At 41.0% G+C, this 27,269-nt stretch overlaps 1 protein-coding gene and 1 pseudogene across 2 annotated transcripts in view; one reads left to right on the top strand and one right to left on the bottom strand.

Moving 5' to 3' along the window:
- Positions 1-27,269, bottom strand: part of rttn (rotatin) — a 224,289-nt gene that overhangs the window by 55,582 nt on the left and 141,438 nt on the right. The window contains exons 33-38 of one of the 2 annotated variants that reach the window (XM_078217148.1): positions 25,577-25,769; positions 20,265-20,356; positions 19,790-19,907; positions 14,474-14,672; positions 3,124-3,214; positions 1,971-2,124 (exon numbers count right to left, since the gene is read on the bottom strand). In XM_078217148.1, coding sequence (XP_078073274.1) covers positions 1,971-2,124; positions 3,124-3,214; positions 14,474-14,672; positions 19,790-19,907; positions 20,265-20,356; positions 25,577-25,769 — 847 coding nt within the window. The remainder of the gene's footprint in view (positions 1-1,970; positions 2,125-3,123; positions 3,215-14,473; positions 14,673-19,789; positions 19,908-20,264; positions 20,357-25,576; positions 25,770-27,269) is intronic. The other variant, XM_078217147.1, reaches the window with a different exon arrangement.
- LOC144496189 (U2 spliceosomal RNA) lies at positions 14,764-14,983 on the top strand (annotated as a pseudogene).

The following is a 27,269-nucleotide window of genomic DNA, read 5'->3' as shown; positions in this document are numbered from 1 at the left end:
TGATTTTCAACTTCTACCTCAATTTCGGTCCAATCACCTATTCCATGCATGCAAAATCATATCGAATTCAGCCTTGAATAAACTCACCGTCTGAGCATCCATAGCTTTCTGGCGTAGAGATTTCCAACCCGGTGAGTGAAGAAATTTCCCATCTCATTCCGAAATGATCGACCCCTTACCCTGGGACTGTGTCCCTTAGTTCTAGACCCTCCAGCAAGGATAAAAGTTCTGTCAGCATATACTGTGTAATGGTTCCCTCGTTAGTAATAACCTGCCGACCTGAAAATTATCTATTTATACTGACTGCCTGTTCTCCATTTTCTAACCAGTTCTTTATCCATGGTAATATACTATGCCCAGTCCCATGATCTTTTTACTTTTGTGTGGCACCTTACCAAAGGCCTTTTAAAAGTCCAAATATAGTAGTATATCCATTGCTTCTCCTTCATTTGCTCTGCCAGTTACATCCTCAAAAAGCCCTAACAGATGTGTCAAACATAATTTCACTGTCAAAAAAGCATGCTGACATTGCATTAATATGATTTTCCAATTGCTTTTATCACTTACAGAAATTATCTTTATACTTCTTATTCATTTTGACTTTAGTTCCTCAAACTGACTATATGGACCTCTTTTCTCATTCTCTGTCATTGATTCCTATGTGGCCAATGATAACCTGATCCTTCTTCCCTTCCCAAGCACACTCCAAGTTCTTCCCCAGCAGTGAAGAGATGTGCTTAAACCTGGCATCAGGTAGGCAGCACAATCATTGGGACTTTTGGTTACAGCTGCAGAAAACAGTGGGCGGGATTCTCCAGCTGTTCAAGTCAGCAGGATTCTCCTGTCCTGCTGCAGTGAACAGAGGTTTAGCTGAGTGCCAAATTCTCTGTGCTCCGGCTGCAGGGTGTGAACAGCCAGAGAATTCTGGCCGGTATCTATCTATTCTCCCCCCCCCCCATCACCCCAACCCCCTCTCTTAACCTCCCCACCATACAGTCCCCTACAACTATTGTATTCCTTTTCATGACCCCCACTTGAATGGGCTCCTGTACCACCCTGTGAACTTTACTTTCATTACACAGGTTGCAAGAAACTCTTACCTTTGGGATAAGGGCAAAGGCAAAGATTTCTCCAGCATCGCACCCGGGATACCCTTACTTGCAGAGCTAATCTGTCTAACTGATTCAAGACTAAAATCAATTTTCTTGGTACATTTAGCCACATGCACCATGAAAGATGTGCTTTCACAGGGGAAAACTGAGATATCTTCAACAAAGGTGTAGGACTAAAATGCAAGTAAATAAACTGCCTGACATAATGACAGTCATTGCACTCCAAAAATGATTTAAATAAAGAACGAGATTTGAACTCATTCAAAACACATTCATTCAAAACACATTCACTTACACAGATTTAAAATCTGTGAGGAAAGGTTAGACAGATTAGGTTTGTATTCACTGGAATTTAGAAGAGTAAGAGGCGACTTGAATGAAACCTTTCCTGAAGGGTCTAGACAGGGTGGATATGGAGATGATGTTTCCTTGCGGGAGAATCTAGAACTCGGGATCACTGTTCAATAATAAAGGGTTGCTCATTTAAGATGGAGATGAGGAGAATTATTTTCTCTGAGGGTCATGAGTCTTTGGAACATTTAATCAAAAGGCTGTGGAAGCAGAATCTTCGCATATTTTTAAGGCTGAGTTAGCTGGATTTTTGATTAACAAGGCGGTGAAAGGTTATGGGGGGGGCGGTGGCAGGCAGGAATGTGGGGTTGAGTTTAAAATCAGAACAGCCACGATCTTATTAAGTGGCAGAGCAGGTTTAAAAGGCTGGGTGACCTATTCCTGTTCCGAATTAGTATATTCTTATATATATATATAATATATATATACACACATAAATTTTACAATAACTGCAAAAAAATACACAGAGGCATTCCGGGAGGGAAAGATTAAGTTAAAGTACATTACCAAAATAGTCCTTGCAACATATACAAAGTACTGCGAATATATTTGACAACAATGGTTTCAACAAGTCATCCTGTGTTATGTGCTCTGGATGCAAGATCAAACAGGGCTGTATTAATCCAGAAAGGGCAGAGAGGTACTGAAGGTGGCTCAAAACCTGCAGAGAAAAACAATAATTATACATACAACGCAACAAGATATAAACTTAAAAATCCCAGTGGAAACACACAGGGTCTACCGTATATGTTTGGTGAGTGCATTGTGGCCCATAACATTTGAATTGCTCGCTTTGTGCATGAATTGATGGGATTAAAATGCAAGTGGCAGAAATTGGTGAATTGTAAAGACCATTTTCATGGAAAATACAAGAGCAGAATTGTGCTCATTCAAAATATTCCCATTTTGAGTATAATCTGACTCATCGGAAAAACATGCATAGCATTTGCCCTAATTTTCAAATAAATATCTATTTCCTGTCAAAAACACAAAGTTGGACTCAAAGAACAAGGTTGAATGTTGGAGCAGGAATTCTTAACTTGCTTTTGGTTGAGAGTTAGAACATGTTATCGCCAGTGAAGAAAGGAAATTGGTTTGTGTCAATGCTGACAGGTGTCATGTTGAGGCAGGCTCAGATGCATGAAGATGCTGCATTTCAGCTTCGATTAGTGAGATAGGTGAGAAGCAGGCAACTACAGGCAACAGTCACTCAGGGATTGAGGAGAAAGATAGAGATATCATTGTCACCACAAAACTGGAATGGGAGTAATCTGGACCATTTGCAGACCAGCAAAAACCAAAAACTATCAATTTTGCAATGGACCTCAAGACGCATTGACCCGAACAGGCGCCGGAGTGTGGCGACTAGGGGAATTTCACAGTAACTTCATTGCAGTGCTAATGTAAGCCTTACTTGTGACTAATAAATCAACTTTTAACTTTGACTCAAGCCAAATGGATTGGGTCTGTTAGCCACACTCAAAAAGAGCAGCCTGCTGCTGTGAGTAATGGCGGTGTAGACTGCTGATATAAGGTCAGATGATGATTCTGTCTCTTGGATACGACAGTTAGCTGATGTAGTGGCAGTAGCAGAAATTCAATTCTCGATCTAGGATCTTTATGTAAATATCAATATAAAATTGAATTATATTATACTGACCTGAGCTTTAATATCCTCGTTGTGGTTCGTACGAGTCAATGGTGTGCCTAGCTCCCACAGGCACCTCTCTAGTAAACCAGTATTTACCAAACTTTAAGAAAACAAAGACGTGAAAAGTGATGATAAACCAGTTTAATGGAAGCATTTACATTACCTATATATATGAATATAACATCCAAAAATCTCACAATTTGTCCAAAGTATTTAAAATTCACACACATCTTCTTTAATAAAAATCACTGGAACATTTTATGCTCATCTGTTGTGATGGTATTTGAGCTCAAATTCATGTAGTGTTACTCTTCTATATAGGTATAAAGGCTTTTTAAAGGTTCTTGGTACAGATTATACACACAAGGTGAAATGCAAAAAGCACCAAAACAGCTATTATATATATTCTCAAATGCAGAATTTATATTTTTCTAGTTCACTATCTGATTAACAAAGTATATTTGAACCAAGATCTAAATGATTAATATATCTTGAAGCAGTCCGTATCAGCACACAGCTTAGCTCATAAGTGAAAAGTAACATCCATGCCACACAATGCCAGGCAAAGACCATCTCCAACAAGAGAAGATCGCAACCATGTACCCTTGACATTTAATGGAATTATCATTGCTGAATCTCCTGCCATCATCTTCTGGGGGTCATCATTGATCAGAAACGGAACTGGACCAGCCATGTAAATCCTTGGGCTACAAGAGCAGGTCAGAGGCTAGGGACACTGCTTTGAGTAACTCACCTCCCGACTTCCCAAAGCCTGTCCCAAGTCAGGAGTATGATGGAATACCCTCCATTTGCCTTGTCAGAGTGTGACTCCAAAAAAACTCAAGAAGTTGAACAGTATAAAGCAATCCACTTGATTGGCACCCCATTAACCACGTTCAATATTCACGCTCTCACCTGCCCACTGTAACAGCAGTGTGTAGCATAAAAAAGATGCATTGCAGCAACTCCCCAAACCTCTACCTTCCGAACTGGTGACTCTACCGCCTAACAGGTCATAGACAGCTGACATTAGGGACCACCACCGTGTGCAAGTTCCCCACCAAGCCACATACCAACCTGACTTGGAATTATATTGTTATTCCTTCACGCGGTCAAAATCTGGAAAGGCCTTCCGAACAGCACCATGGGTGTATCTTACCACCTGGACTGCAGAAGTTCAAGGAGGCAGCTCACAACCACCTTCTCGATGGCAATTAGGGACGGTCAAAAATGTCAATGCTCACATCTCATGAACATGTGCGGGTTAGGTTGATTGGGTATGCTAACTTGACCATAGTGTCGGGGATTAGCAGGGTAAATATGTGGGGTTACGGGTTAGAACCTGGGTGGGATTGTGGTCAGTGCAGACTTGATGGACTGAATGGCCTCCTCCTGCACTGTAGGGATTCTAAGAACTGTTTCCAACCATTTCCACTTACTAATCTTTCTGTGTCACCTTATTTGCCTGCTCAACCTCCCAAAATATAGGCTGCTTGCCACTTTTGTCCGAGTTCCTCTTCAGCTTTTTGTTGTTGTTTTCCCCTGTAAGTCTTGTCTCTCTCTTTGGAGCTTTCCCATTCTGTTAGGTTTTGCATTGGCTTTTTTTTTTAATACTCCCTTCAGTTCAGTTTCCTTGTGCTGTGTCAAATGCACTTATAACCACCTAGAATACATTGTCCACATTTCTAGCTTTCTCCCTTCAATCTAGTACTTCTTGTGACATTCATAAGGCTGGAAGGTCTGCAAATGTGTGGTCGAATTCTGGATTTTATCCAGGTTGTTTACACCAAATCCAAGTCGAGTTAGTTGGGACATTCATTGAAAGAGCGCTGAAGCACGTTCAGTGCTGTCATGCATTCTATTCAATGGTGAATGATATGTTGGAAAGCATCATAGAGTTACTGAAATTTAAGTATACATGGCTTGCACTGACGCAATGTGGATGACTCTAAGTAACCTCTGAAATGGCCTAGCAAACCACTCAGTTGTATTCAATCACTACAAAAAAACACAAAAAAAGTTCTCTGCAAATGTTGAAATTGTGCCCCACACACCCATGTCTGGGAGAGTAACATATGTCACATTACTCCAAACTAATATAGAAACTATACTGTCATGAGTATACATGTATATCCAGAGTGCCACATCACTCACTACTACAGTCAATGCATCAAAGCAGCAATGTATTCTACAGAACATGGCGAGATCTGGACATGTATACTTGACGGACAGCTCCAGTATTTGTGTCTAAAAGTGTGATTATTTTGAATTTTTGGGAACCACAGGGCATAACAATATGGATCCAGGAAAGCAGTGGACATTGGATAATTGGAGTCAAGTCAACTTCCTGTGCCAGACCTGGTAAGTTGATACTTGAGCTACATCTGCAATAATATAGGGAATTGTTGAATACGGGGCAGGCATATTAACATTTTAATGAGACATATTACTGGAGCGTGAAATTCTTCCTTGTTGGCGCTAGACAATCATGCAAACAAATGCCTTAATGAATGGGACATTGGCAGCTGGATAAGCTGCATGAAACTCAACTGTGCTTTGTGCTGGATATGGTTAGAGGTTTTGGCTTGATACCCTTGTGCATAATTGTGAGACCTGCAACCCTATTCCAGATTTTCTCAGCTTGTTTAAGTAAGCCGGCTGCTTCCATACAGACAGCAAGTGCACTACACACAAGTCTAACAATTTCTCAATTGTTTGCCTTTAGCTTGTCGGTGAGTGTCCATCCATCGGACAATCAGCTGGCAAAACAGAAACATTCTCCCCCCACCCCCCCGCCCGCTTTTCTGCATGTTTCTTTATTTTTTAAGCTACGGAGTGACTCGTAGTTAGGGTAAAAGCTCTTGTACTCTGACAGTTGCAGCTGAAGTATAAGCCACAGTTCCTGCACATGTCAACACTGACCGCCGTGCTGAAACATTCTATGATTTGTCTTTGGAGTACTAACCCAATCATCAAATGCCCCTTGGAAGAATCAGAATTAACCAGATTGGAGTGTCTGATGTAACTGGAGATTACCGCTGATTTATAAACCACTAATCAAACTAAACCACGCAATCTGTACCAAATTCTATAAGTGTGAAGTTTGTAAGATTGTTATGTTTGGGACTGTATTTTTAACTTGGCAAGATGGAGGATTGAAAGGGGTCAAATGACCTGCTCTGAATTCTGCTGACAACAAGCCTTGGTTGTTAAAGTTTAATGGGGGGCCCGGGCTGTTTTACTAGAAAGAAGGTACAAGGTATTCACACCTGTAAACAATGATCAGAGTGACTATGCTGGCAGTGAATAGACTGTTCGTCTCCAGATCTTAAAGCAGGGTGTTAAGAATGTCATATTTTGTAACCTGTTATACTTTAATCTGCTATTTAAATCCAAGATAAAATGGAGTTTTGGGGGGGGACCACAAACAAGATGATAACTAATTAGCATTTGCAGTTGAACACAAGGCCCATGTGGATCATGTTGACGTGGAGTTGGACTTTGAAAGGGGAAGAGTCCATAAGAAGCCACTGTAAGATCAGGTTACACATTTTCCTCAATATCCCTGAATCACACCGTCAGTCACGTGAGAGAGCAGAGAGAACAAGTCTTTATTATTCACAACGCAAGTGGGAGCATCCATCTAGATTGAAGAGACCAAGTTGATGGTGACTCAAGAGAGGCTGGAAGACTTTGGCTAGAGAGAGTGATCTCCAGGGTAACCCACACTGCAAAAGTCAGTTTGAGGATTAGAAGTTATCCAGCTACAAAAGGAAAAAGGAGCAAAGAATCTCTTTGGATTGGTTCTTGGAGAATGAAGTTTCTACTTAAGGGACAGAGTGATTGCTCCACATGTTTAATGTGGTTTTTTTCTGAAGTTTAGAGCATACTTTGCCGACTGAAATAATGTTTGGTCAATGTTTTGTGTTACAGTAAAAGTCTTAAAGCATAAAATCTCATGACTCTTTCAGCTATTCACTGGAAGTTTGAATTTCTTTTTAAAAGTTATTGGTCTCTACAGAGATCATAATACAATGCCAAAAATCTGAAGACATTGACAAATAATTACAAGAGCAGCATGTCAAATTCGATTGAAGGAAAATAATTTAATATGTGATTTATACATTTGGAATCTGAAACATTTATTTATGGGTGTGCGTTAGGATTTGTTACATGTCATCATCAACTGAAAACTGCTCGACCTTGCAAACAAGCAGTATTTATTTTTCAAGCTGCAAATGATTAGATTGTACAAAGCTCATCAGCAGGCTTCTGTTGATACTTATATCCACAAACACTTTGTCTGTGCTTCATTACATCCTGTTCCCAAGAACAGGAATAGGCCATTCAATTCCTTGAGCCTGTTCCACTGTTCAATCTGATCGTGGATAATCAGTCTCTCAAATGCATTTATCCAATTTGATTCATATCTCGACATTAGTCAGCAAATGAAAGATTTGTTCATCATAAATCCCATTATTTTCTCCATTACAATATTCAATAACATACTAAATTAATTTAATTTCCCCTTTGATTTATTCTTGGGTTCCTTTGTTTTGTTGTTCTACTCCACTATGTGAAAATGGATTGCCATTTCCTTTCATCTGTCTTTAATAGGCCCACATTGCCCCTTACCACTCTCTCAATAATAATGGCTAACCAACAATGATTACGTCTGAACTGTTCAATTAATAAAAGTTAAAGTCATTTTTCTTGTTAAATATGTATGCTTTTAGCTTCAATCAGTAATTTCATTCATTGAGATGCACTAACAGCCAGTGTACTTTGAAACACTGGACAACAATATCCATATTAAAGAATTAACAATTCCACTGAAAATTCATACTTTCCAGTATATTATTTTTTTTAACCATTTGTTTGTTAAAGAGAGTTCCTCTTGGATTGGCATTAATAATTGATAACACACACAATAAGCCTGTGAACTGTGGATCAGCATCTTGAAGTAGCTGATTGTAGCACATTTTGTTTCCTCAAGACGTTCCACAGAACTGCACAGCTCATCATAGAATGAGATACTTTTGATGAATACTTATTGCCATAATGTAAGCAAACATGACAGCCAACTTGCACACAGCCCCACAAACATGAGTGAGATAAATGATCAATTCATCCATTTTGGAATGTTGGCTGAGGAATACATTTAGGTCAAGACACTAGGATAACCTTCTGTTCCTCACTTAAAGGGTTCGCTATATCCATTTGAAAAACCAGGTCCAGCATTTCATAAGGTATATGGAATTTCTAGAAATGCAGCTCTCCCCCAGTAATGTAGAATCATAGAATTCCTATAGTGTAGAAGGGGGCCACTTAGCCCATCAAGCCTGCACTGACAATAATCCCACCCGGGCCCTATCTCCGTAACCCCACGCATTTACCCTGCCAATCCCCCTGACAATAAGAGGCAATTTAGCATGGCCGGTCAACCTAACCCATACATCTTTGGACTGTGGGAGCAAACCAGAATAGCCGGAGGAAACCTACGCAGATACGAGGAGAACATGCAGACAGTGACTAGTTAAGTGCTAGCCTCGATCGTGTGTTCAAATCCTGGATTAGCCCCTGAACACACAACCACTTGACCCAAGAATATAAGAATAATTGTGCCAAATTATGTTAACAGCTTTGCTCCCGATGGTCATGACACACTTCAACTTAGAACCTACGTAGCAATTTCAAACCCATAGAACCAGAAGATAAATCCTGTAACTCCAGCCAATTGTGACACATGATTTGTCATTCCTTCTGGCAGTGAACAGAAGAGATCAAGGTTAAAGATAACTATTTGTAAATGATTGCCAACGTGTTAGTAAAAAGGTTGGAAGAAAGGGAAAATGCATTAATTCATGGTCTGAGTCATGCATTACAATGTTTGAGTCAATGCAAAGTATAATAATCTGTTTCAACTGTTCACGGAGCGAACATAGTAGGAATACATATCCATTATAAGGACCAGTGTCCGTAATTAGAATGTCTTTTGACGGACAATTGCAGAACAAACCCAAGTTAAAAATATTCTTCTGGCAACACAACTTGTATGTTTGGATACTTCACTGTTAATATTTTTGCTTTGACAACTGTGTTTATTTCAAATCTTAAGAGGAGGCTAGCTTGTGAAAGATGTCATTATGTTGCTCCTTGAGCAATAGGAATTTATGATCCTGGGCCTCTACATGAAGTAACATCAGCAATGTCTCAAGCTTGCAGCTGCAGCAGTACCAAGCATGAAATTGATGAAACATAATAGCCATTTCCATATTAATAAGAGAGAATTTTAAAATGAACACAGAGTTCTGAACTCAACAAAAAAAAAACATAGCTTCATATTAAAATGTTAACTTGGGCCTGAATTTAAAAAACATATTTCTCTTCTGAAGAAAATATATATCTATTTACCTCTGGTCATTCATCAGTGGGGTTGAACAGGGAAGTAATGTAGGATATGAGCAACAATGAGTGCAAACTCAATTAGAGGGCAGGGGAATAAGCGGACCTAGGCTATTGTGGGAAAGAAGGTAGCAGGAAGGAGGAAAGGAGAAGGTGCAGGACAATGAGAGATATGTGGGGACCAGGTGTCAGGCCAACCAAACACTTAAGGCACTTCATGGTAATCATGATTGGGGCACAACACATCCGGGTAGCCTTTTGCCATTTTGGTTGTAGGCCTCGCGCCACTTAACTGGAAGAGCAACATGGAATTAGTAGGATCTTACCATAGAAAAAGGTGTGATAATGCATTATTAAAAACTGTTTCTCTATCCCTGTGCTGTTGGCGATGGTTCATTGTCTTGGACTAGCCTAGTGACCTTCTAGCACTATGCAAGGCAAAGAAAGAGCTTAGAAAAGAAATGTATCTGTTGGTTGCTCTTGGCTCCTAAGGTTTGGTTCGAGGTTTATCGGTATGTGGTAGGTCCGGGGAGTATGGAAGGCACATTATCAGGTTGCAGCATGGCAGAAAATATCCTGTTTTGCAGACCTTCAACGGGCTGTCGGAAAGTCAGGAGTTTAGTCTACTAAAGAAGCCTGTTTACCTCAGTAACAGCATTTTTGTTTATTGCCTTAAATCAAAAAATACCTTGAATGTTGAAGCAAGTGGATAAGGTTGACATGGCTGGGGTAAGTTCAACAAAATGAAAGCCTCACTTCAGATTTCCAGTGGTCGTGATACTATGGAATGCTGCCGCACAGCTAGTATATTTTTTGTCAAAGGGTGGCACTGGCTTCCACACACACAGCAAAGTTTTTTTTAAAAAAGAGAAACCATAATCAAAATGAGACTCCACAAAATGTGAAATACTGCCCGAGAAATTGACTGCAGCTTCCTGAGCTCACCTTCCTCCTTCTGAAGTTGAAATCACCACAACTATATTTAGGGCTCTTTTCATTGTGTTTAGAGCCTGGAGAATTGCCCATTAAGGCTTCAGGTAGCCTGAACCATGACACAGATCAGGAGGAGTTGGAGAATGTACTGATTGTTATTATGCTCAGTATTCATAACAACTCTATCTGATCAATTTTGTACAAATGCTGGAGACTAAAAGCAGGTGAGGTATAATTGATTCTGTTTGTAGAGCAATGAGCATTACCGTTTTGTTGCACTACTTGTCTAGTTTCAACTATAGGTGGATGTTAAGTTTCCTGGGTGAGTTCCTGTGCAATAAAAGCAAAATATGCTGCAAATGCTCAGCAGAGCTGGCAGCATCAGTGCAGCGAGGAAAAGTCAACTTCAAAATCCCTCCTAGCCTTCCCCTCTCTGGCTCGCAATGATCAAAATATTTTCCATTGGAAAGGTTAACGACCTGACAAGTTCATTCGGTCTCGCTCTTCACAAGATGCTGCCAGATCTACTGAGTATTTCCAGTATTTCGTGTTTTATTTCAGATTTCCAGCATCTGCAGTGTTTTGCGTTAGATCTGGGGATCCTGAGAGTGATGCACACCTTTGATTTCGCGCGGCTGCATTTGTAAAGCAAGAAATAAGTGAATACTTTGATGATTTTGTAAGGGATAGCGACGTGCTAATGGGGTTGCTAAATAAAACATCGTTAGATTTACAAGAATACGATAAATGTGACACAGCTCTATTGTATTACAAAGTACTCTGTTTCATCTGATCCTTGACACTAATACAAGGGAAGTTCAAGGGATGTGTGTTATTGAACTGCTAGATGCGATGAACGGCTCAGCTTTGTCATAAAGTAACCTACATAAAGAAAAATCTAAAATGTTATAACCTCATGTTATTATACCTGCCTGTATTACATTGCATTGCCTGCACTCAGGAATCTCTTTCCCTCTGGGGTTGTCCAATATCCGATTATTACATGAAAGAGGGTACTATGATCCCTTCAATATGCCAAGTCAGCTAGCTGTCTATCAATTCTATCCAGATGAAAACAGTTGTCAGTGATGGGGGATGGAAAAATAATTTCAATCACAATGTTAACACATTTATGAGAAATTTGATTGTACATATGGCAGGGGTGAGTGCATAAATTTCATATGATAAATATAAAAATATGTTTTTATATAACCTCTCTGGAAACTATCCATCAATTGGGAGTTAATAGGATGAGGCAGCACAATAAGAAAACACTTTTAACATTAAAACTGCATTCTGTAGATGAGATTTCCATACATTAAAGTTACATGGACCAAGTTACTGTAGGAGGAATTTTAACTTCCCTCAGTGTTGGTAGGTGACCAACCTTTGATTTCCTGCTCCTGCTGTGCAAAATGGGTGCGCAAGTGACTAGTGAGGTCTAGCTGTTAAAAGAGATGCAAAACATTGTGGTTGCTGGAAATGTGAAATGATAGGTCAAAAATATTGGAAACATTCAGATCTGGCAGCACCTATGGAGGCAAGCAGACTGAATCATGAAGGAGCAGCGCTCCGAAAGCTCGTGATTCCAAATTGGGCTTTAACCTGGTGTTGAGATACTTCTTATTGTGCCCACCCCAGACCAACACCGGCATCTTCACATCACGATCTTCCAACGCCAGCATCTCCACATCACGATCTTATGATGGAAGGAAGGTCATTAATAAAACAGCTGAAGATGATTAAGCCTAGGACACTATCTGGAGGAACTCTGTGCAGTGATGTCCTAGGATTGAGATGATTCACTTCCAACACCCACAGCCATCTTCCTTTGTGCCAGGTATGACTCCAACCAATGGAGAGTTTTTCGCCCCTCGATTCCTACTAGGGCTCCTTGATGCAATACAGGGCCAAATGCTGCCTTGAGTTCAGCTCTTTTGCCATGTTTGAAATATGGCTGCGAGGAGGTCAGGAGCTGAGTGACACTGGCGGAATCCAAACTGAGTGACAGTGAGCAGGTTATTGGTGATTAAGTGCCACTTGATAGCATTGTTGATAACTTCTTCCAGATGATTGATGGTGGACTGATGGGGCAGTAATTGCTAGTTTGCATTTGTCCTGCTTTTTGTGCACAGGACATACCTGGTAATTTTCCACATTGTTGGGCTGATGTCAGTGTTGTAGCTGTACTGGAGCAGCTTGACAAAGGGCGAAGCTAGTTCTGGAGCACAAGTCTTGAGAATGTTGTCAGGGCCTATAGCCTTTGCAGTATCTCATGCCTTCAGCCATTTTTTGATATCATGTGGAATGAAAAGAATTGGCTGAAGAGTGACAGATTTAGGACTGAGTTGAGGAGGAACTTCTTCACACAAAAGGTTGTGAATCTGTGGAATTCCCTGCCCAGTGAAGCAGTTGAGGCTACCTCATTGAATGTTTTTAAGACAAGGGTAGATACATTTTTGAACAGTAAAGGAATTAAGGGTTATGGTGAGTGGGCGGGTAAGTGGAGCTGAGTCCACGAAAAGATCAGCCATGATCTTATTGAATGGCGGAGCAGGCTCGAGGGGCCAGATGGCCTACTCCAGCTCCTAGTTCTTATGGTCTTATGACATCTGTGATGCTAGGATCTCCAGAGGAGGCCGAGTTGGAACACCCTCTTGGCACTTCTGGCAGAAGATTGTTGGAAATGCTTCAGCCTTATCTTTTGTACTCATGTCCTGGGATCGCCCATCGTTAAGGATGGAGATATTTGTGGAGCCTCCTCCTCCAGTGAATTGGTAAATTATCCACTACCATTCACGACTGGATGTAGCAGGACTGCAGAGCTGATCTGATCTGCTGGTTGTGGGATCGATTAGCTCTATTTATTGCCTACTGCTGATGCTGTTTGGCACAGTAGTCCTCTGTTGTAACTTCACCAGGTTGACATCTTGTTTTTAGTATGCCCGGTGTTGCTCCTGGCATGCCCTCCTGCACTCTTCATTGAACCGATGTTGATCCCCTGGCTTGATGGTAATGGTAGAGCGGGAGATATGCCAGGCCACAACGTTACAGGTTGTGGTCGAATACAATTCTGATGCGGCTGACGGCCCACAGCACCTCATAGATGCCCAATCTTGCTTTTCAATCATCAGTTAAAATTGAGCTGTTAGCGTTTTGACTGTTATTAGGCTGCTTTCTCCGTTTTTTCTATGAGAGGGTTCAGTCTTGTACACGGCTGGCTGACTAACATAATGGTTCAGAATATGTTGCCCAAAAGAGTGTGGGTTTAATGGAGTTTGCTGTTTTTAAATGCGTACATAGCCCAGCAACTTGTGCTGTGAAAGAAATGCACTGTGAATACAAATCAGTACAAGTTTCTGGATAATTTGCACAATTCCACAAATAGACTCGTAAAAACATCAGCTCATACTCAAACTCCTCTTGGGTTTTATGTGGTTCCTACATGTGCACACAAAATGCCAATTAAACACACCATAGAACGTTAGGGCTGTTTCTGAATACTGCAAAAATCTTTTCAAATGAAAAAAAAATGTTTTAATGATGAGATTTATGTTCCTGGAATGTTAATCAATCTCTTCAATTCAGAAAAGGAATAACTTAAACTGGAGTTTCATTCCTCTGGGTGATAAATTGGTGCTAGAGATTGTTAGCATTAGTGTTAATTTTTCTCACTTTGACTTTTTCCTCTCTCAATCGAATTCTTACTTCCTTCCCTTTATTTCTTGTTCTGTACCTAATTTAACTCTAAATCATCCAGTTTAGTTTACACTCCCCTGTCTTTCCTCTGTTTCTTTCTCAGTCTCATTGGTTGAGATAGACTGTTGCTTCCATTGCTCACTAAGATTTCAGCTGCCTCGTCATGCTAGCAAATTATCAGCTCGCATTTTCAATGAAAATGGGACGCATGCCAAAATGCCCTGCACCAGCAAATTCTGGGGCAACATCATCTGTAGTCCTAAACTAGAAAACATTACCATCCTTCAACAATATTCAAACATTGTTATACAAGATTACCTACCCTTGAAAAGCTGCAAGAAGCTGGTGTTGCTTGACTGCAGCTAACGTATCTTCTGGAATAGCTGCCAGAAGATTAGCAAGCAAGCCACAGAGAGCTGATGAGAAGTGAAGGGTAATGACTGCACACTGCTCTAATGAAGGATCAGAAGCATGGGAATTCTCACTGTGTAGTGATTGTGTAGCTTCTGAGTCACTCTGACCTAAATGGAGAAAACCAGATAAGATGGAATTGGCAGTAAAAACATTTGACAACAAACAATATTTCATTTGCTAGACACATGTATTAACTGTATCGCTTCTCGGCCTTTTGGCTAAGATCAAGTGTAGTATGGTCCGCAGCCCATGGTCGGCCGCACTTGGTTGAGGTCATTAGGTTGCACTGAAGCTTCATATGTTTCATATGAAGCAATTTTTAAAAGCGGCATCTCGGCCTTTTGGCTAAGATGCAAATGAGCTCAAGTCTTGGAGAAGGAACCTCCCCCTTCTCCAATCAGCTTGGCTCATGTAGATCGGACCCAGGACAGGGTGGTTTGGTCGCTCGCCCTGTCTTGTCAGCCTGGATCGGAAATGTCTCAACTTGTTGAGACTCTGAATTTGATTTGATTGAATTGGAAAAGTATTTAAAAAAACTGTAGTGTGGATGAATTATCAATATACTTAAGCAACAGTAACAGTGCCTTAAGTTAAGGCATTGCCTTCAAACAAACTAGAGGGCAAGAGAATATCATACCTAAGTGAAGGACTGCTCTCCAGTCAAGCTCAAAACTAGTTTACTTTACCTTTCCTGGAGTGCTGCTTTGTCTATTAATGATTTGTGAAAAATATAATAGAATTTCCAAACATATTTCTTTACTGCTGCATTGGGTAATTATAATAATGTAAAGCTCCTTCATTTACATATTTAAAAATAGCAGGCTTTAGAACTTGTTGTTAAAATTATAATACAGGAACTGGGTGTTGGATTAGGCTTGATTGGGGTAACAATTCACACTGCTGCCCGCATTTGAATACAGCATTATCATTTGAACCTTCTGATTCCTGCAGACCTGCTGAGAGGCAGCGGGGTCCTGTTTTAAAAATACAGATCAGGTTCCAACATCATTATCAGGGCCAAATTTCAATGTTTATTTGGGGTCTAGTAGGGAAGGTCAACCAGTTAACAACAGGATCTGGGGCTAGAACAGACACAGAAAATGGTTTTTCTTTGGCTTCCACATGGGCCAGGAGTAAGAGTGTTCCTCCAGATCCCACAAAGGCACCTTGGACTTACCTCACGCTTCCCTCCGCTTAATATGATGTGTTCTGACTCCCACACTCCCTTTGCACTTATGATTGCCTGAGACCATTCCTTAGTGGTCTCTGGCTGTGTCCTCCTGCCATGCAAAACCCCCACACCCAATTGCCAGTCAGCTAGGGCAAACTTGCCTAATTTGTGCGCAGGTCTTCCTGTACCAACACAAAGGCCCTGAAGTTAAAATCTCTCAAAAAACCTGGGATCCGAAGAGTTAAACTCCTCTCACCTTTGGCCCCCACCCACACAACTTATGCAGCAAGTTAAAACGCAAGTTTAATTATTTTTGTGTCACTGTCTTCCGCACTCTCCATTTCAGTATAACGTTCAGACCTTCTCTAGTTGCTAACTATAATACTCCTGATTTTCAGGATTCTCACATCTGCTGAGATTTATATTAAACATTTTTAGAGTACTGCTGACACTTTGCTGCTTCTTTCCAATTCAAATATCTGTGTTGACATTTGCCAAGTTATTGCCAATCTCCTCTTGGAAGAAGTGCATCAGAGGTCCCTTGCATTGTTTTCTGGAGGCCATCTGCTTTACCAGTTTTAAAGATTACAAATGTTTAAAGGTTACCAGTTCTGTGATATGTTGCATGGTCATTTTGACATACTTCAGCAACACAGGTGTACAGCTTGTGAAAACTGGAGCAACGTTTCATGAGACTTCTGAGAGGCACTGTGCTCAGGTTTCCTCCCACAGTCCAAAGATGTGCAGGTTAGGTGGATTAGCTGTGCTAAATTGTCCCTTAGTGTTAGAGGATTAACACGGTAAATATGTGGGGTTACGGGGATAGGGTCTGGGTGGGATTGTTGTTGGTGCAGGCTCGATGAACCGAATGGCCCCCTTCTGTATTGTAGGGATTCTATGATTCCGGAGTCATTACACAGTGGTTTTGAACAAGGGAAAATTTCTGACAGCTACATTTGTGCTGATCAGATAAAAGCTTCAGCTGACACCTTGCAACCTTGCTGGATATCAAAAACTTCTATTGTAAACCACTAATATTAACATGACAATCACAATAGCTAGCCAACTCGATTAAACATGAAGTTATGACAACTAGATGGGATGATAACATGTCAATTTTACAACATTAAAAATTGCAGGAAAATTTAGACTTGAATGTTATGATGTGCCAAGTGCTCATCCAGGTACATTTTAAAGGATGTGAGGCAACCCTCCTAGGTAGCGCATTCCAGACCATCACCACTCTCTAGGCAAAAAATGCTTTTCCTCAGATCCTCCCTAAACCTCCTGCCCCTCGCCTTAAACTTGTGTCCCCTCGTGACTGACCTTCTCACTCGAAAACAAAAGACCACTAGATAAGAATTCACACAGGCATAGTAGCACTCTTTAGTTAGTTTGGGGTAAGATAGAAGTGTCAGGTATACAAAAAAATTAAACTACAGATTTCAAACTGAACTTGGGGGTAATTAATGCACATGCACCACGATGCACAGTGGCAGCAGCGTGTACCATCTACAAGATGCACGGTAGGAACTCAACAAGTCTCCATGGACAGCACCTTCTACCATCTAGAAGAACAAGGGCAGCAGATGCATGGGAACACAACCACCTAGAAATTCTCCTCCAGGCTACTCACCAACCTGACTTGGAAATATATCGCCGCCGTTCCTTCACTGGCACTGATCAAACTCCTGGAACTCCCTTCCTAACAGCGCTGTTGGTGCATCTATACCTCAGGGACTGCAGCAGTTCAAGAAGGCATCTTCTCAAGGGTAACTAGGGATGGGCAATAAATACTGGCCTAGCCAACAAAGCCCACATCTCAATGAATTTTTAAAAATGACTTCAAGATTTATTTGATCAAGTTTTAATTTAGATGACAATTGGTGTGTAAAGCATTTAACTAAGTGTTCTCCAGGATTTTAGATCCTCCCCCTCCTGACATTATAGTCATTCAGCCCATCAACCCACGTTGATTTTCTGTACAGCGATACAGTCAGACCCCTCGTCCCGCTCTATCCTAATAGCCCGGCAAATTTATTTCCTTTGTGTCTATCCAATTTCCTTTTAAAATCATTGATCATCTGCTTCCATCACTCCCATATACAGGAAGTTCCAGGTCATTACCACTCACTGCATAAATAAAGTTTTTCCTCAGAATCCTCCTGCATTTCTTGCCCAAAACCTTACACTGTGCCCCCCCAGTCATTGTTCTTTAAGCTCATGGGAACAATTTTCATGGTCTACTTTATCTCGACTAATCAAGGACCTTGATCAAATCTCCCCTTAATCTCTAAACTAAAAAGTAAAATACTGCTGATGCTGGAAATCTGAAATGAAAACAATGCTTGGAAATATTCAAAAGGTCTGGCAGCATCTGTGGGGAGAGAAACAAAAGTTCATATTTCAAATCTAATATTACTTCACAACTTTTCTTTGACTTGAAATGTTAGCTCTATTTCTCTCTCCACAGATGCTGCCAGACCTGCTGAGTACTTTCAAAACTGTTTATATTTCCCTCAATCTCCTTTGCATCAAGGAAAACAACCCTCGCTTCTCCAACCTAACCTTGTAGCTAAAAGCCCTCATCCTAGAACCATTTTGATAAATCTGCTCTACACTCTCTTAAAGGCCCCCAGACCATTTCTAAATGTTGTGGCCTAACCAGAGTTTTTGCACTGAACACTTCTATTTATGAAGCTGAAGATTCTACAAGCTGAATAGAGGCTGGATAGGCTCAGATTGTTTTCTTTACAGCAGAGAAGGCTGAGGGGCGGGAAACCTGATTGAGGTGTATGAGTTATGAGGTTATGAGAGGTATGGACAGAGTGGATAGGAAGCAGCTGTTTCCATTATTTGAAGGGTCAATAATGAGGAGGCATAGTTTTAAGGTGAGGGGATTAGAGGAAACACTTTCACCCAGAGGGTGGTGGGAGTCTAGAATGCACTGCCTGGGAGGGTAATATAGGCAGGAAACCTCAACCATTTAAAAGTATATGGATGGGCACGTACATGCCCTAATATTCAAAGCTATGGGCCAAATGCTGGAAAGTGGGGTGAGTGTTGATTTAGTGTAGTTTGTTGGTGCAGACTCTATCTGCCGATGGGCCTCTTCTGTACTGTATGATTCTAAGCTTTCCTAACTAGTCTGTCAATATGTCCCACTGCTTTCAAAGGCGTATGCACATGAAGCACAAATTCCTCTGTCCCTGCACAATAAGATGAAAGTATTCCCACTGCAGGAAGGTCATTTGGTGTATTTATTTCTAATTTCCAGCAGCCACAACAATCCTCAATATTAATCTTAAATTAACCTCATTTAACCAAAGGAAGACTAATAAATACTTAGGAATGACTTACCATAAGTCTTTAAAATTATAAAAGGTTTTGATAGAAAATAGAGAACACAGAATAAATGAGGAGTTGAAAGTGGTGGCCAATCTAAAATAGTCACAAAGAAATCAAATAGGGAATTCAGAAGAAACATTTTTACCTCAGAGTAGTGAGAATGTGGAACTCAATATCTAAGAAGTCATAGGATCATAGAAGAATCATGGAATCCCTGCAGTGCAGAAGGAGGCCATTCGTCCCATCGAGTCTGCACTGACAACAATCTCACCCAGGCCCTATCCCCTATCCCAACGTATTTACCCTGCTAGTCCCCCTGACACTAAGGGGCAATTTAGCATGGCCCATCAACCTGACACACGCATCTTTGGAGTGTGGGAGGGAATTGGAACATCTGGAGGAAACCCAGACAGACATGGGGAGAATGTGGAAACTCCACACAGACAGTATCCCAAGGCCGGAATTGATCCCAGGTCCCTGGCGCTGTGAAGCAGCAGTGCTCACCACTGTGCCACCATGCTGTTATGGTGAATGGCATAGATGCATTTAAAAGGAGGTTAGATAAGTATATGAAGGAGAAGTGAGTCGAAGATTATGTTGATTGAGTCAGATGAGGGAGGGTAAGAGAAGCCTCGTGGATCAGTTGGGCTGAGTAGACTGTTTCTGTGCTATATATTCCACGGAAAATGGAGAACTTCCGCCTACCTTGAGCTGTTAGCCGGTTGGTTGGAGATTCAGGAATAAGAATAGGAGACACAGCCGAACTGTGCAACAGCCCATGGAACTCAGATGCACCAACCGATAAAGGTGGTGATGGCAAAATCTGAAAATTGGAATTTAACAAGAAATGAGCATCAATCAAAACAGCAATATTGAAAACCAAAAGGATTTTGTTCATTTTTACTTTTAGAAAGCTTTCAACTCATGTAATGTATATCTAGCTCTGAAAAAGGATTGCCTTTTGAAAATAGGTTTAAAATAAAGAGATGAATTAATAAACTTAGTTACAACGCAAATATAACTCATCTCTTTGGAATATTCTAAACTGTGTCACATCCAATAAATTGTTGAAAGGTTGCTACTGTAACCATAAGAAAAATGTTTTTCCTAAGGTTCTAGCATGAAGCTGCAAATACACATTCTCCAGACATGTTTCCGCATTCATTGTCTAACCACATACCAAAGTGCTTGATGTTGATGGGAAACTTGACAAATGACTGTGATTCGACAGACTAGATGATGTTCTCCAATATTTCAATGAGTCAGTGTCTGCTGAAACAAAATGAAGTGTTACCGGTATCAGATCATTGCACAGTCATTGCAGTTTGCCGGTGTACATTTATGCTTGTGAATGGTGTAAGAATATAAAAGATGCAAGATGTTGCTGAGGAACTAATTCTACAAATCCAGATAATGTGTATTTGCAATTAAATCAGCAACCCCACAGTGGTCATTCCTATCCCTTTGTGTTTATAGGCTGTAAAGATTGCTGGTAATATTTAGTCCATTATCTTTATCTGGTAGACTGGCCTTTAATGCTTGCACCCAATCATGAAACGGGATTGTAAGCATGTGTGTGTTAGCAGTTCAGTTTGTTTTGAAGCAGCATGGTGAGATTAAACTCAAATTTATGAGTTTGCACTTAATGTGATTTGCATAAAGATTGTATTTGTTTCCATTGCAAAACAGGACATTTATTTGAGAAATGCTTCATTCACATTAGGCAGCTTAAGACCTCACTTGCATTGCTTGCTTCTATAAGTAATTCTATTCCATTAAGTTTAATGGCGTAGCTTTTTACAAAAAGCTTCGTATGATATTAGTTGTCTTTTGAAATAATGTGAGCCATAGCAGAATGTTAATTATCCAGTAGTGGTACTGTAGGTCATAGACTATGGCACAGCAGCAGGCCATTTGGCCTGTTGTGACCATGTCAGCTCATTTCTCTAGTTCTTTTCCTCCACTTCTGCCCTGTCAACCTGCAAATCTTTACAAAATTATCCAATTCCCTTTTGCAAGCCATGATTGAATCTGCCTCCATCCAACTCTCAGGCAGTGCATCCCAGATCTTAATCACTCTCGGAGATAACTTTTTCCTAACGCTGCATCTGTTTTTGCAAAAATCCTGAGAACCATTCTTGTAAATATTTTCAGCAGTCTCACTAATGCCTTCACATGCTTCCTAAAATGTTGTATCTGGAATTGTACACAATGCTGCAGTTGAAGCTGAACTAGTGCTTTGTTAAGGTTCACCAAAGCTTACTTGCTTTTGTACTCTTGTGCCTCTATTTATAAAGCGCAATATTCCGTATGTCATGTTAACTGCTTTCTCAATCCATCTGCCCCTTTATTCATTTCTGCTGAACTGTATATTGTATTTCCTTATTTCTTCTGCTGAAAGTATCACCAAACACTGTTCTGCATTAAAATTTAATCTGCCACGTGAGCGCCCATTTCACTAGCCTGTGGTCTCTTGGAGTCTATGACTATCATCCTCGCAGTTCACAATGATTCCTAGTCTTGTGTCATCTGCTATATTTGAGATTGTGCCCTTCACCCCCCTAGTCTAGGTCATTAACATAGATCAAGAAAGGCAGTGGTCTTAATACTGACTCCTGGGAAATCCCACGATGTATTGTCCTCCAGTCCTAAAACAATCGCTCACCACTGCTATTTCCTGCAATTCAGTCAACTTCATATGCTGTCACTATCCTGACAGCATATTTAATGGGTTACAACTTTGCTGGCAAGCCTGTTATGTAGCACTTTACCAAATGTCTTTTGGAAGTCCATGTACACAAGTCAAATGAAGACAGGATCAGGATAGCCCGCAAACCTCTTGTAATTTTGTCACTGGATTTGTAATCTAGAGATCTGGATTAAGGCTCCAAAGTATCACATTCAAACTGAGTTCTCAGTTTAAGAATAAATCCAGAAATAAAAAGTTGATCTGAGTAAAAGTACCTAAGATGTTATCATAAGGAACTGGGTCATTAATATCTTTGCCCTGTTTAGACTATGTGTGACTTCAATCCAACACCTGATTTTACCACTTTCATTCCAAGTGCTGAATCTGGGCGCAATTCAGATCTGACTGGGAAATCTGCTTTCAGGTTAGCACTTAGCCTGAAAAAAAATCACGAGTCTGAATTGTGCTGTGGACGGGGCTTATCGTGCCCGAAACGATCGGAGCAGTTAGAAAAAATTTTGAAAAATGCACCGTTGTCACATCGCCGCAGAAAGCAGATAAAGCGGCCCAGGAGTGATGGTCCCCACAGACATCACCCTCGCCCCCACAACATAACTTTCCCCCTTATCCACCCACTCCTCCCCGCTACCCAGACTGATCGCGACCCTCTGCCCCCTTTCCCCCCCACCGATCGCCCGCAGAGCGGCAGCGGAACCCCCCCGCCCCAACCAGAGATCCATCTGGCCTCTCACCCCCTCCCCCAATGAGCAATCGGGCCTTCCCCCCCACCCCACCAGGGATACATCTTACCCACCTCCCTCTCCCCCTCCCCCTCCCCCCTCAACCAAACCAGAGAACAATCCCCCCCCCCCCCCCGCCGGAGAATGATTGTGCCCTCCCCCCACTCCGAGAATGGTCGGGCCTCCTCCCCCGAGAATGATCGGGCCTTCCTCTTCCCCCCCACCAGAGATACATCTGACCCGCCTCCTCCTCCCTCCCCAGAGAATGATCTGGTCCGCCTTCCCCCCCCCACCCACCCCACCAACCAGACAACGATCTGGCCTCCCTCAACCCCCCCCTTCACCCCCCACCGCCCACCAGAGGTACATCTGATCTGCCTCCTCCCAACAGAGGATGATCGGGCCTCCCTTCTCCCACCCCCCCAGAGAATGATCTGGCCCGCCTCCCACCCCCCCACATCACCGATCTGAGTCAGAGAGTTGTTGGAAGCTCTGAACCTACCTCGTCAGAAGCTGGAGTGCCCGAAACAGACCTTTGCCGAGCATGTCTGTCTCGTGCCGAATCTGGACGCGTGAACGCAATGGTAAAGGGGGAAATGCTGTTAAAGTTGGGCGGGCAGCCCATTAATTCAATTTAAATGCATGCAAATGCACTTAAATCGCCGTTGCGCCCGTTTTGGGCGCAAATCAGGTCGCTGCCATTTTCGGGCCTTGGTAAAGTGGGCACCTGTGCGGACGTGGATCGTGAGGATCGGCCTCATGCCCGACTTTACCAAGTTTTTGCGCCCAAAAACGGGTACGGCGCAATGGTAAAATCGTGCCCTATGCATTATTACTTCGTAAATGCAAGCAACAGATGGCACACAGAGACAGAGAAGATAAAGAGGTTAGAGCAAAACTTGGCAGAAAGCAACACACAGCAATTAGAGAAAAGGAAGACGAAAAGGCTAAAGTAAGAAGTCGACGGAGAGCAACAGAATACAAGAATCACCAATGCTGAAAGTAAGTGACCCAAACTCGTAAAGAAACTTTCATATGCGATCCTTATCATAGGAGTCAGGTCCAGAGTATGATATTGGCAGCAGATCAGAGGTAGGAGAATAATGTGGGGCAACAAAGTGGAACAAAGAGCCACCTTCTGTGCTACACAAATGGTGAAGTATGATTGCCACTCTTAAGTGAACCACCTGACCCAGTGAAAGTTCTTCTTATGGGAACAACAACAAAATCAAAACACTTCTTGAAAAATATAACAACGGAGTAGGATCACCAAGAAATCTATTTATTTTGGCTTGATTCGGAAAGGTTTATATCCACCGCAGTTTAGTAGAAGCGACTTGATTGAAACATAAGATCCTGAGGGATCTTGACAGGGTGCATGAGGAGAGGATGTTTCCTCTTGTTGGAGAATCTAGCACGATGCGTCACTGTTTAGAAATCAGGGGTTGCCCACTTAGAACAGGGATGAGGAGAAATTGTTTCTGTCAGCAGGTTCAGTATCTTCAAGAACATGACCAACAGAACAGCGTGAAGAGCTCCATCATCATAAAAAGTCTTTTTGTTCATGACCACAATCTAACAAAATATAAATACTTAAATGATGGTAATAAAATATATTTGTAGTTGAATAAAAAAGTCAGTGGAAGCCAAGGTCTTTGAATATTTTTAAGGCAGGCGTAGACAGATTGGTGATAAGCAAAGGCGTGAAAGGTAATTGGGATAGGCGGGGATATGGAGTTGAGGTCAGCCATGATCTTATTGAATGGCAGAGCAGGCTGGAAGGGCTGAGTGGCCTGTTCCTACTCCTAATTCATATGTTCACATGTTCGTATGCAAGAAGGGTGGACTTCCATTGTGGTCTACCATGAAATATTTAATGTTTCAACAAAGACTAAAATGTAGACAGTAACATTGAAAATGTAGAAAATGTTGCCATTGACACTGTAGATGTAGATTTTGGTCCTGAGGATTTTGAGAGTGCCATCGGGGATGTAGAGAATGATTAGTGGAAACCATATAGTTTAAAAAGTGCAAGTCTGATTAAACTAGAGTCAAACCAAATAAAAAAGAATGTAAATTTCAAAAATAAATAATTTTTGCCACATAATGTGTTTGAGTACAGTAATTTTATGTGAATTTAGATATTTATGCTGCATTTTGCGGGACTGAGATTGTTAATTAAAATAATCACGTCAAAGAAGATAATTAAATGAATTCTTAAATTTAATCTACTGAATGCAAGAAATGCTTCAAATAAATTACTTCACAGAAATACGTTTGTGATCGAATTTTCAGCTGTAATACCCATTTCATTCAGTCTATGTGCCCATAGGGGAAATATCTCAGCTTATTACTTCATAAAAACAATTTCTTCATCTTAGTTTTTAAATCCTATTTTTAACTTTCATTCCTTTATTTCCCGGATGTAGGATAGGTAGCCCAGCTTTTATGAAATACAGATTCTAAACTCTGAATCTTTTCCCCTCGCAGATGCTGCCAGACCTGCTAAATATTCCAGTTCTCTTTTGCTTGTATTTTTAAAAAATGGATCATTTCCTCAGAACGCAAAAAGTGAAGGTTCACATATGGATTAGACTATGCTTAGTACATTATCAATTTTAACTTCTATATTTGCATTTTACATGTGAAATCAAACCATACACATTCTCTTTTACTATTACCTCAACCAGCCCACCACTCAGAAGATGAGATTGATGTTTCGAAATTTCATTCTCCAAGTATATAAATTTTAAAAAAACATTGCGTAGTCAGCTCAAGCTCTTTACATTTTTTCCCCAATCACATCGTACAAACATAAAATGCAAATGAGATAAACTATCAGTGGCCAAAAGGCACGTAGATGCTGCATTGAGCTAACTTATCAGTGGACGAGAGATACCAGAAGTTCACAATATCTTAACAGCAAACAATACTGACAAAAATTAAATGCATCTTCTAAATGCATCTTCCTTAATTTTATTACTCTTAGAAACATGGTGAATCAAAGCATTTCAAAATATAAAAATAAAATACCCACGGCATTAACATTCTTAAAATTCATACCTTCTAGATTGGTGTTGAGCAAATTGCTGCCAGTAGGTTTCGGAAAATTCAAATCAAACATGTACCTTCCGAGGTAACAGTGTTTGACCATCCGAGCTACGCGCTCATAGAATTGGCAGTGATACAGCAGAGCCTGGAGAGCAGGCAGCCCAACCAGTGACAAACCAGACTCTTCATCGTGAACACATGGGCTCTACAAAAAGGAAAAATGTTCAGGCAAGTATAAAACTAAAGCCAGAAATTCACAAAATCCACAACACAATGAAATGGGCTTTCCTCATCTTACCTGACTTCTCAAACACATTTTAGCCATTACTTCATTTGAGCAAAGAACAAAGAAAAGTACAGCACAGGAACAGGCCCTTCGGCCCTCCAAGTCCAATCATGATTCCCTCACGAAACTAAAAAAAAAACTTCTGCCCTTACTCAATCCATATTCCTCTATTTACTTCCTATTTATGTACCCATCCAGATGCCTCTTAAATGTTGCTAATGTGCCTGCTTCCGCCACCTCTCTGGCAGCACGTTCCAGGCACCCACCACTCTCTGCGTGAAAAACTTCCCCCATGCATCTCCCTTAAATTTACCCTCTCACCTTGAACCTGCGCCCCCTTATAATTGACACTTGCACCTTGGGAAAAAGCCTCTGACTATCCACCTGCCTCTGCCCCTCAATTTTGTAGACCTCTATCAAGTCTCCCCTCAGCCTCTGTCTTTCCAGTGAAAACAATCCTAGTGTGGTGACCAGAACTGCATGCAATACTCCAAATGCAGCCTAAGGTTTTGTATAGTTTAGTTTTTATATTTGGGACTATACCACAAAGTGTATAGGTTCATTATATATTCTTGAACTATCAAATACTATTTTGTTTAAAAATTGTGGGAATTGGTATGAAAATTTAGGTAATTTGCTTTTAAGGGTAGTCATTCAAATTGAACATATAGTTCATCTATTATAGACAATTCATCAACTTTTCTGGACCAGATTCCTATCCCTTTATGGTCATTTAAAAGGAACTGGATTTTGTGTTCCCTTCACCATTTAAGAATAACTCCAGTTCCTTTCACTGTCAGACACAAATATCTTTGCTCAGCAAGAAAACCCCAAATGATTCCTTTTTGGTAAAATAATTAGCTCAATAATCACCTCCATGTAATGTCAATATTGACATTGCTGGTGAGTCACAATATTCAGTGCAGTGTCTCTCTGTTATGCCTGTAGGCGATAGGAGAGTACATGTGACTTTTCAAAGCAACATTTAACTTGCAATTCCATTCATGCTTATCCAATGTGCCTGCAATCCCTCACTCCTTTGCCTGTCTGCCTGAGTCCAATTACATCCCCCCTCCCCATAATCAATCACTTTTTGACTTGAATACTGCAATTCAAAAAGTAATCTGATGGCTGCCCTTGCATAACACTATGGGAGACTGACTACTGATCAAGAACATTTGGCACTGCTTATTGAAGTACATAAATAGGGATATTATACAATTTAAATTTTCGAAAAGACCTATGATGGTGTAAGTGGAATTGCATAAAGCTACACTGCAGAAAAAAGCCATTTTGCCCATTCTATCCTGGTGTTTTTATACCGGTTCTAATTCCATTCTCCTGTTTGTTCTCTTATCCTTTTAATATTCCTCTTCTTTTCGGCAAATCTCCGCTCCCCTTTTAAAATAAATGACAGAC

This window comes from Mustelus asterias, chromosome 7, assembly GCF_964213995.1.
Source record: "Mustelus asterias chromosome 7, sMusAst1.hap1.1, whole genome shotgun sequence".
Lineage (NCBI taxonomy): Eukaryota > Metazoa > Chordata > Chondrichthyes > Carcharhiniformes > Triakidae > Mustelus > Mustelus asterias.
The sequence above is the reverse complement of the archived record's forward strand: the minus strand, read 5'-3'. Positions and strand labels throughout refer to the sequence as shown.